At 36.4% G+C, this 10,297-nt stretch overlaps 1 protein-coding gene and 1 pseudogene across 1 annotated transcript; one reads left to right on the top strand and one right to left on the bottom strand.

Annotated features, from left to right (window-relative positions):
- Positions 1–1,045: 1,045 nt before the first annotated feature.
- On the top strand, positions 1,046–4,796 carry LOC120155401. The gene is made up of 8 exons (XM_039166964.1): positions 1,046–1,448; positions 1,621–1,847; positions 1,938–2,109; positions 2,236–2,336; positions 2,424–3,002; positions 3,132–3,819; positions 3,875–3,971; positions 4,070–4,796. Exons 1-8 carry the CDS (start codon positions 1,046–1,048, stop codon positions 4,794–4,796), a joined length of 2,994 nt encoding a protein of 997 aa, XP_039022895.1.
- Positions 4,797–5,941: 1,145 nt separating this feature from the next.
- Positions 5,942–8,130, bottom strand: LOC120155428 (annotated as a pseudogene).
- Between the last annotated feature and the right edge of the window lie 2,167 nt (positions 8,131–10,297).

The raw sequence follows: 10,297 nt of genomic DNA, 5'->3' as shown, positions 1-10,297 counted from the left end.
TTTATCATACAACATGCCCATTGAGTTGATTTACTATGAAAAATGATATTATGCGAATGTAGTGACAATAAAACTAAAAATGTAATGTGGTTACATGGAATGCAGTGACAATAATGCTGAAATGCACATAAAATGGGACAATTTACTCCTTAAGATGGGGGTAAAACACGTCTTTCTGAGTACTATTACATCCCCACACTTGAATTTTTACTTTTCCTCAAATAAAATAGAACAATACAGTCAAAAAATAGTTTCTAATATGGGGTTTCTCTCAGTGCACATTGGAGGGGCTAATGGCTTTTGAGAAATCTGCCGCTTTGCTTCCGGCGTTCCGTTCGTCTCTTCAAAGTTTTTCTTCTCTCACTCACTCACTCTTCTCCAGTCTGTTTAAAACCCCTTACAATTTTTGATGGACTGGCATAAGCTGTTCTCGTGCCCCACTGGAAATCAATTGCAATACTTCCCCCCAAATTCTCGAGATGGAATTCCAACTGTCCATCCATCTCCAGAAGTGTTCGAAGGCGGTATTGCTGAATGGAGTCTTTCGCTTGTTGGAAAATTCTTAGGAGCTGCTCCCAAACTCGCTTCTCTGCAACAGATCCTTGATATTCTGTGGAGAAAACCCTTACAAGGAGCAAAACTGCAGGTCAACTATACAGGTAACAATCTTTACCTATTTTCGTTTAGTTCGGAACAAGCACGAGATTGGGTATTGGAGAATGGCCCATGGCACATCTTCAACAAACCCCTAATCCTAAGGAAATGGGTTCCTAACATGGCAAAGCTGCATCTCGATTTATCTAGAATTCCAATCTAGGTACACTTATATAATGTTCCTTTAGAATTATTTTCATGCGAAGGCCTTAGCTATATTGCAAGTGTCATAGGTTACCCCCTCTCAATGGATTTTATCACTGCCACAAAATCTAGATTAGAATTCGCCAAAGTGTGTGTTGAAATCGGGGCGTTAGATGCTATTCCTGAGTCTATTGATGTGGTTCTTAATAACGGCCAAACAACTTCGATTGCTGTTGAGGTGTCGTAGATGCCTCCAAGCTACAAATTCTGCAATGTGTTTGGTCATAGTGTTAAAGGGTGTAAGCATAATCCTAATTCTCAAGCTTCAACAATGGCCTGGAGGAAAAAAGATACTGTCACTCCAGCCACCACGGTTCTAGAAGTTGTTCATCCTGAAGGAAATCAAATTTTAAAAGCTGATGGTTCGAATGTTTCTTTGATCCAATCATTAGAGGATAATGTTACAGGAAACCAAATTTTCATAGGGGCGCAACATTTAGTAAGTGATTCTGATATCTCGGGTGATTCCATTAAACCAGATTCCCCCACTGTCATCATTCAAGGAGCTTATTCTGATCTTAATGTTAATGCTGAAGAAAACCCGAAACTAACAGATCATCCAGGCAGTTCTGCTGATTTCATTCTGGAATGTAAGAGGATTGAATAATCCTCTAAAACAAGGCCATGTCCTTCGAAGGGCAGCCCATAATAATGTAGATATTCTCTGTTTGTTGGAAACTAGAGTGAAAGCTGAAAAATCAGTAAATATTTTAGCTACTTCTTTTGAGAATTGGAATGTTCTCACCAATTATGAATTTGCAGTGAATGGTAGAATTTGGTTTCTGTGGAGGAATGGACTGGATTTCTCCTTATGCAATGAAACATATCAGAGTATCACTGTCAAAGATCGGTTTAAAAATGTTTCTTTCATCATCACCGCAATTTATGTTAGTAATAACAGTATTACTAGAAGACAACTTTGGCAAGAACTCCGACATCTCGATTCAAATTTCAGTGATATACCTTGGCTCTTGGGAGGGGATTTTAATGTTATCTTGAACAATTACGAAAGCAATGACCAAGAGTTTACGGGTATGTTCACTTCTTCTGATATGCTAGATTTTTAATAAATCATTCAGGACTTACAGTTACATGATCACCCTTACTTTGGTCCTACTTTCTCTTGGAGAAACAAACAAAGTGAAAATTACATTGCTCGAAAGCTTGACAGAGTTCTCACCAATCCCATTTGGTTCGAATCTTTTCCTCACTCTTCTGTGGAATTCTTAGCTCTTGGTCCTTCTGATCATTGTATGGCAGTGGTTGATCTTCACAAAGAGGCTCATTCTAATAAACCCAAACCCTTCAAAATTTTCAACTGTTGAACACTTCATCCCGGGTTTCTAAATATTGTTAGTCAATCATGGAGTTTGGCAGCTCAAGGCAATCCTATGAAGTCTTTATTCTTAAAGCTTAAGCGTCTCAAAGTTAGCCTTAAACAGCTCAATAAAGACTACTTCAGTGACATCACAGCCCGAGTTAGGAAAAAGAGAGAAGAACTTGAAAGGTAGCAAATTCTTACTTTAAGAGGAGTTGATTCTTTTGATAAAGAACTTGAGATGCAGAGAGAGCTCAACTCTTTACAAGAAGTTGAGGCCATGTTCTTAAAACAAAAAGCTAAATTGCATTGGCTTAAGGAGGGTGACAAATGTACAAAGTTCTTTCACTCGATCATTGCTACTAAGAATAAGAGACAGACTATAAGGGTTCTTGTCAACAATCGGGGGGAAAAACTAGAATCTTTTGATGATACGTCTTTGGAGATATTAGAATATTTCAAAACTCTATTAGGCTCCAAGGACCCTAATGTTATAGAATACCCTCATACACTTCTTAAAGATCTGATACAGCCTATTCCTTCTTTTGAAGAATCCGAAACTCTTATCAAGGAAGTTACTAGTGATGAGATCAGAGAAGTTATTTTTAGTCAAGGAAATGAAAAAGCCCCCAGTCCCGACGGATTTACTGCTCTCTTTTTCAAGAAAGCTTGGCCAGTGGTTGGTAATGATTTTATTAAGGCTATTAAGTATTTCTTTCAAGAATCTTATATCTACCCAGCCTTTAACGCAACCGTTATTGCTTTGATTCCAAAAAAGCCGAATCCTAGCAAAGTTTCTGACTTCCGCCCAATTTCATGTTGTTCTGTTATTTATAAGACCATCACAAATATTATTGTCAACATAATTACGAATTTGCTGCCAAGGATTATTGCGCCTAACTAATCTGCCTTTGTCAAAGATAAGAGTATAGTTGACAATACTATTCTCGCTCAGGAAATTGTTAAAGGATATGGGAGGAAGAACATTTCGCCTAGATGTGCACTTAAAATTGATCTTCAAAAGGCTTTCGACTCCATCAATTGGGACTTCATTCAGGCTGTTCTTAAAGCTTTGGATTTACCTCCTTTAGTCATTGCATGGATTGTATCTTGTTATACAGATGCTATATATTCTATTTCTCTCAATGGAAGATTGGTTGGATATTTCAAGGGAGCCAAGGGAATCAGACAAGGAGACCCTCTATCCCCTACGTTGTTCATTCTGGTAATGAATGTCCATTCTAATATTCTCAATAATGCTGCTATCAGATGGATTTTTGCCTTTCATCCTAAATGCAAAAAAATTAGACTTACTCACTTGTCATTTGCTGATGATTTATTAATCTTTTGCAAAGGAAATCTTGAGTTTATTATGGGTGTCATTACTGTGTTGGACTGTTTCTATGAGTACTCAGGGTTGAAGCTTAATGTAAGCAAATGCAAGATTTTCACTGCTGGTATTTCTGCTTATAACCTTGATTCTATCATCAACTATTCTGGTTTTAAACATGGCAGACTGCCTGTACGTTACCTGGGTGTTCTGCTTGTCACAAGAAAGCTAACTGACAAAGATTGTCAAGCACTTCTTCAGAATATCAAGAGCAGACTTCATCAATGGTCTACGAAGAAAATGAGCTATGCAGGTAGGATTGACCTTATTAAAACCGTTCTCTACAGTGTTGCAAATTTTTGGTGCAGGTAGCTTATATTACCTCAGTCCATTATCAAGAAGATTGAACAATTATGCTCTAGATTTTTCTGGAAAGGCTCGAACATTCCTTCATCTGGTGCAAGGGTGAGTTGGGGGAACATATGTAAGCCTAAATCTGAAGGAGGCCTCTGACTAAAGGATCTCAAGACCTAGAATAAGGCTTGCCTAATTCATCTTACCAGGAAACTACTCGCGGGGGAAGGCTCTCTATGGGTTGCGTGGATCCATAACTATATTATTAAGCAACAAGATTTCTTCACCATGGATGAATACCCGAGTGCTACTTGGTCCTTCAGGCGAATGCAGAAACTTAGAAGTGTTGCTCAATCACTTCTGATCACAACAACAAAAAGTACAAAAGAAATATGGGAAGTGATCCGTCATAAAGATACTAAAGTCCATTGGCATAAATTGATTTGGTACCCTCTCCATGTCCCGAAGTATAACATTATTTCCTGGATGGTAATTTTGAATTGCCTATCAACGAGGGACAGACTGCAAAGATTCAGGCTCGTTACCAGTGATCTCTGTATTTTCTGCTCGGATACAAAGAAAACTAGAGACCATCTATTTACTGAGCACTCGAAGACTACTTTTATTTGGAGATCAATCCTCCAACTGTCCGATTTGAACACGCATTTCTCAACATGGAACAACCTGCTGGACTGGGCGATCGCATCATGGAAAGGTAAATCTTGGATTTCTAGTATTTTGAAGCTCTCATGGTGCTCCTTCAATTACACCATTTGGGAAGAAAGGAATAGAAGGATTTTTAGAGGAAGTTGCAGAACTGAAGAAGGAATTGTCAATGCTATTAAGGATATAGTTGGATCCATTCTAAGTAATAGGGATATTAATAGAAGAGATAGCAGAAATTTAGCTCTTTGTACTCATTGGGGTATAGACTAGTTTTGTTGTTTGTTGTTCCCCGTCCTTGTTCTATTGATTGAATTGTTTGGTAGTAACTTACAGTTACTTTGGGTAATAAAAATTTAATTATCCAAAAAAAAAATAGTTTCTAGTAGGGCTAACATTTTACACTTACAGTCACACATTCTAGCTACCTAAATTAAGCAAATTCCTAATAAATAAGTCATATTCATAAAACCAACAATTGCATCAACAATTCTCGTAAGTGAATATCATAGATTGCAATTCATAGATCCTTACATCATACCCTAAATTTAATTTATTGAATACCAAGCACAAATTACTATGCTAATATATATAATAACTAGCAAACTCATTTATAAGACAATAAAGAGATATCTAGATTTAGAGTACCTTAATTCCTAAGAAGTAACAATGGTTTTCAACAAACCCCCAGGAGGTAGACTCATTGCATCGACACACACTCTTACAGCGATAGCTTTTGGCATGACTTTTGCTTGTAGTCACTAGTAGAAATACCCCCTTTAATGACGCGCATTGCGCGTCATCTATGGGTGCGGATGACACACAAATGCCTGTCGTTGAAGCCACCGATATGAATTATTGATGACGTGCAATTGTGTGTCACTATGACGTGCATTTATGACACGCATTGCGTGTCATTGAAGCCCCCATCATAAATGAAGATGATATACATTTATGTGTCATAAATTTATGACACGCATGTATGACTTACATTGTGTGTTATTGAAACACACGTCATTAAAAAAGATGACACACATTCTCGTGTCGTGATTGTAATTCGTAAATTATATATATATATATATATATATATATATATATTGTAGATTGAAAAATAATCAAACTAAATCACATTTAATGCCTCATAATACTAAATATATATATAATATTATATATAAGCAATCCATTTGCATACAATATATTCGCATTAAGTTATCAAAAATATTGTAATCATATGTGTCGGTACAAAATATCACGACATAATAAAGTTTGTCACATAAGATTCCTCAAAACCCTATACAAATATAACGGGATTATGTTCTGTCAAAATGAAGAGAAGAAACTATTATTCATCTCTTTGATATGCCATTTGCTATAATAAATAAAATGCATGTGATCAACTCAAGAGAAGAAACTATCACCTAAGAGGCTGATGTGTATCCGTCGCGATGTGCCTTTTTCCATCTCCATGCATTCTGTAAACTCTCCTGGAGATCGGTAAATCGAGCTGTCCAATTCAGCTCCTGCCTTATCTTAGTTGGATCACTAAACACTTTTGCATAGTCTCCAGGTCGGCGGGGGCATATAGTCGACTTTGATCTTCACCCCAGTGGCTTTCTTACATGCCTCCACAAACTCCTTCACAGATCTACCTCTTTCGGTGCCAACATTGTAGATTTCCACTTTATGGGGCTTTGCGTTTTGAAGATCTTTCACATGAGCATCGACCAGGTCAGTAACGTCGATATAATCATGAATGCAAGTCCCGTCGTGTGTTTTATAGTCCATTCCCTTGACCTACACGAAAATCACAATAACCATAACAAAGTTCACCAAAATCAATTTGAAATCATAAAGGCAAAACTATGGACATCTTGTGTGACAAGTGTGATAACATTATAAAAGTTACAAGAACAAAACAAACATGCAAAAAGCACATACAAAGTACAATTGTAGTAATTAATACACAAATTATTTTATCATATACACAATCTTTTTCACTCGAGAAAATGCATCATTGTTAAACATGTGGAATGACAGATAATCATAGTTCAGTCCAAATCTTTCAAATCTTCAATGAGCTTTAAGATCTGCCTAACGTATTAGGCAGATGCTTGCAAAGGTGATGTCAGCATAAAAGAAAATTAAATTAGATACACAAAGCATCCAGTTATGCAAAATCATCATCTATAGTAAACTTGTTTCAAGGAAAAGATGAAAATGTAGACATTATAAATGATCATAGATTTTTTTCTAGTAGCTGTCAAACTTTAGAATCACTTATATATACTTTTGATTCTAATGAACTTTACTTGATACTTACACACATAAAATCAATGATTTGATTGAACGCATATTTGCACTTCAGTATACTTCTTTGCACTTCCCATTGTTAGGAAGAGAATACATTCACAAAATTATCCAATTTCACATCAGCAATATACACATGGCCTTCAAGAAAGTATCTGTGGAGTTCACAATCTTCCTAAAATAATGAAGTGTTCTCTACATTGTCTATACATGACTAGTTGTTTACGTCTTGACCCCAGGTGTAGCTGAAATACGTAGCAATCATTAAAGAATCATAGTGAAGGGATAAAAGGAATAACACACCTTGAGACCAAGAATAATACCACGAGCTGCATCAAAACAAGCAGCTGAAATTCGTCCATGCTCACGCTACTCAGGTCTGGGAGCCTCACCTAATCTTCCTTCAGGATCTGACCCGATCACATTGAAGTATCTAAAATTCACAAAAATAAATATGAATCATAACCTTATCAAATTCCTTTTAATGTTCAAGTTTTTAATAACAATAATAATATATTAATAGGAGAGCATATTGTTGGACTATCAGCAATTGTGGTCAGAACTCTACACATTGAATATGATAGTAGAAGCCCTTCAAGGTCTACAAAGTTCATCAATCCTAAATTATTCTGAACTAAGCTACCCTCTATGGTTTCCTTGTAATCTAGAACTACAAAATGACTGTGTTAAAAATAGGACTATGTAGACCTTGCATGTATGTCTTATATATGCAACAGTTGGCTGGCAGAACAATGAAAACTTATCAACTAACTCCCTCTAATGAGAAAGTATAATGATCTAAAATACATAGTTTTGGTTTAAGGCATGGAAGACTTCTGGGATGCTAAGTTGATAAAATTATGCATATTGAGAAAAGAAAACATAGAGTAAACTCAAAGCTCCTAAAACTAAACTAAATAAAACCTTAGGATCATTACTGCCATGTCTGAATTTTTAGAGAAATCCATGATGATATCTTCTGCCATCTTCTTAGCTTTTCCATATGGATTGATTGGAACCTGAGTTGGTTCCAAAACGAAGGTCAGTTTCCTTGTAATACAACTCTATATTAATCCAGAAATTGATGAAGGTTGATCCTTTAATATTTGGCCTCAAACAAAAATTTAAAAAGTTATCAAGCATAAAACCAAGTTTGCAACGTGCCTGTGGGGTTTCTTCAGTGATTGGCATCTTCTCAGGCTCCCCATATGTGGCACATGTACTAGAATATATCAAAGTCCTAACACCATGAGCAGCCATCGACTCTAGGACCACCAAGGTGTTTGAAGTAATTTTGTGATAATACCTACAAATCATGGGAATATATAGCATAAAGAACATAATTTGGAGATTAGTTTAAATCATGCAAAAACATCCCAATCAAAGATCAAGGAGTTAATTTTAAATGTCAAAAGACAAATGAGTTTTAATAACACAGCTAATGCAAATACAAGAGGACATTTGAATGGTGATGGTGTTAGAAAAAATCCATCTAGAGAACGAATATAAAAGTTGGATTTACCCGAAACCCATCAAGGAAATGAAAAGCAGGAATTTCATGGCAGATACACCGAAGGAAATGAAAAAAGATGAATTTACCCGAAAGTAAAAACAAAAGAACCTTAATTGGACATTGAAAGAGGCCAAGAAAATAACAAAAGAAGGGGGAACCCTGAAGAAGAACCCGTTTCCTGGTCTTTATTGTGAGGGAAGAACTGCGGGGTCACGGGAGCTGGTTCACTCTCCATAGAGCACTCTTTTCTTCTTCTTCGTGAGGCACCGAGAAATCGAAAATCTTGCTACTTCTCTTCTTTAACCCCGCTTTAACTTGCTCACCATCTTCTTCTTCCGATCCATCCTCGACCACCAAAGCTGAAGAACTTGAATTAGACATAAATCCGACCCTTTTTCCCTTGTCTTCATCACCGTCTACGAAAGTCTTCTGCGACAATCAATAACCCTTGGATTCATCGTCTCTCGATTGTTGATACGGCGAGTCATTGAGATCCCACATTTTCCCCTCTTTCTCAGCTTATAATCTCCACCAAAAAAAAAACAACAAACTTAAGAAAATATCCTCACCAAAAGAAAGAAAACCCAAAAAATTCAAAAAGAAAACTAGAATTGATTAACGAGGGGGGAAAGAGAAGTGGGAAAGGATGAAAATAATGGGGGAAATTAAAACACGACTCCTAAAGATGACACACATTTAAAACTATACTCCGTGTTTTTTTAAATTTTTTGGATTATGACTATTAAATATGGCACACATTATTATAAGTCATAAATCGTTCAGTTTTTTAAAAACATAACATTTTTTAATGACACACATGTTTTGCAAGTCATAAATTAGCGTGTGTCATCGTTCGCGTTATTAAAGATATATTTTCTTGTAGTGAGTCGAGTGTTCCCCTTCGTTGTCTCTTCACATTGCACCCTTATTGGAGTGGCTATAATTTACAATATATGTATATATACTCATATATGACATGGCAAATCAAAGCAGGAATTCAAGGCATGTTATATTCAATTATTGCTAATGCAATTTCCAATATTCACTAGGGAATTGTCAATGCTACATTTATTTTTATTCCTCTAATTTGTTTACTAAGTTCTCACAAAATTCAGGGTTTATGCTTCGAATGTAAAGATTTCCTTTATAACTCCCCTGTTAGCCAAACAAAGATATTCTACACAATTCTGGTTTAACACAATTTTCAAGATAAGGTTTTATTTGTTTATCCCTCACATTTAAATTTTGCATTGTCCCAATGCAATGAAAAATGCATGAACATGTGTATGCAATGACAATAAAAATGCAATGAAAACCAAAACTGCACAAACATAAAAATGCATGCACAATAGAAATTCATTGACAGTGTAAAATGAAATGCATGCAAAAATTTAAAAATTGAAATGAAATGAAAGCAGGCTCAATGGGATTATGTTTCGGACAATGTAGATATTTTTTTCTTCTTATTTGTTTGTTTTCTCCCCTCCTCTTTCTCTTACTTGCTTCTCTTTTTGTCGTTCGATCGTTTTCGTTTCTCTTACTTCTCATTTGGCCTTTCAGCGGGTTCTGTTGATGCTATTGTTGCATCGCGCGCATCTGGATCAGTAATAACTAGTTACTCTGGGGTGCTTGTAGTGGCACTGGCGGTGGCCCTCGGTAGATAACAATTATTAATGGATTGTCGTCGGGGATAGACTGGTCAGCATCAGATCGCTACAAATTGGTATCTTCAAATTCAGGTTCAATGATTTCACTGGTAGCCGTGATATTTTCGACTATCAATGCATCAATAGATTCTATTCCTTCAAAAAATGCAGTGATAGTATCTGTTGTCTCTGCCACTACGCCATTGTTTTACGTCGACAGCCTTCTCATCATCAACACCTCGGTCTTTCTCGTTGAGATCTGTCTCCACAGCATTGCCACCATCCTTCTTATCTTTCTTCGCTATGTT

Source organism: Hibiscus syriacus, unplaced genomic scaffold (genome assembly GCF_006381635.1).
Source record: "Hibiscus syriacus cultivar Baekdansim isolate YM2019G1 unplaced genomic scaffold, ASM638163v2 tig00111191_pilon, whole genome shotgun sequence".
Lineage (NCBI taxonomy): Eukaryota > Viridiplantae > Streptophyta > Magnoliopsida > Malvales > Malvaceae > Hibiscus > Hibiscus syriacus.
The sequence above is the reverse complement of the archived record's forward strand: the minus strand, read 5'-3'. Positions and strand labels throughout refer to the sequence as shown.

Coding starts and splice junctions, on each gene's coding strand:
- LOC120155401 (XM_039166964.1), top strand. CDS start 1,046: ATGCCTCCAAGCTACAAATTCTGCAATGTGTTTGGTCATAGTGTTAAA. Junction 2,337..2,423: donor TCAGTGACATCACAGCCCGA/GTTAGGAAAAAG, acceptor CTTGAGATGCAG/AGAGAGCTCAACTCTTTACA. Junction 3,820..3,874: donor GAAGAAAATGAGCTATGCAG/GTAGGATTGACC, acceptor TTTTTGGTGCAG/GTAGCTTATATTACCTCAGT.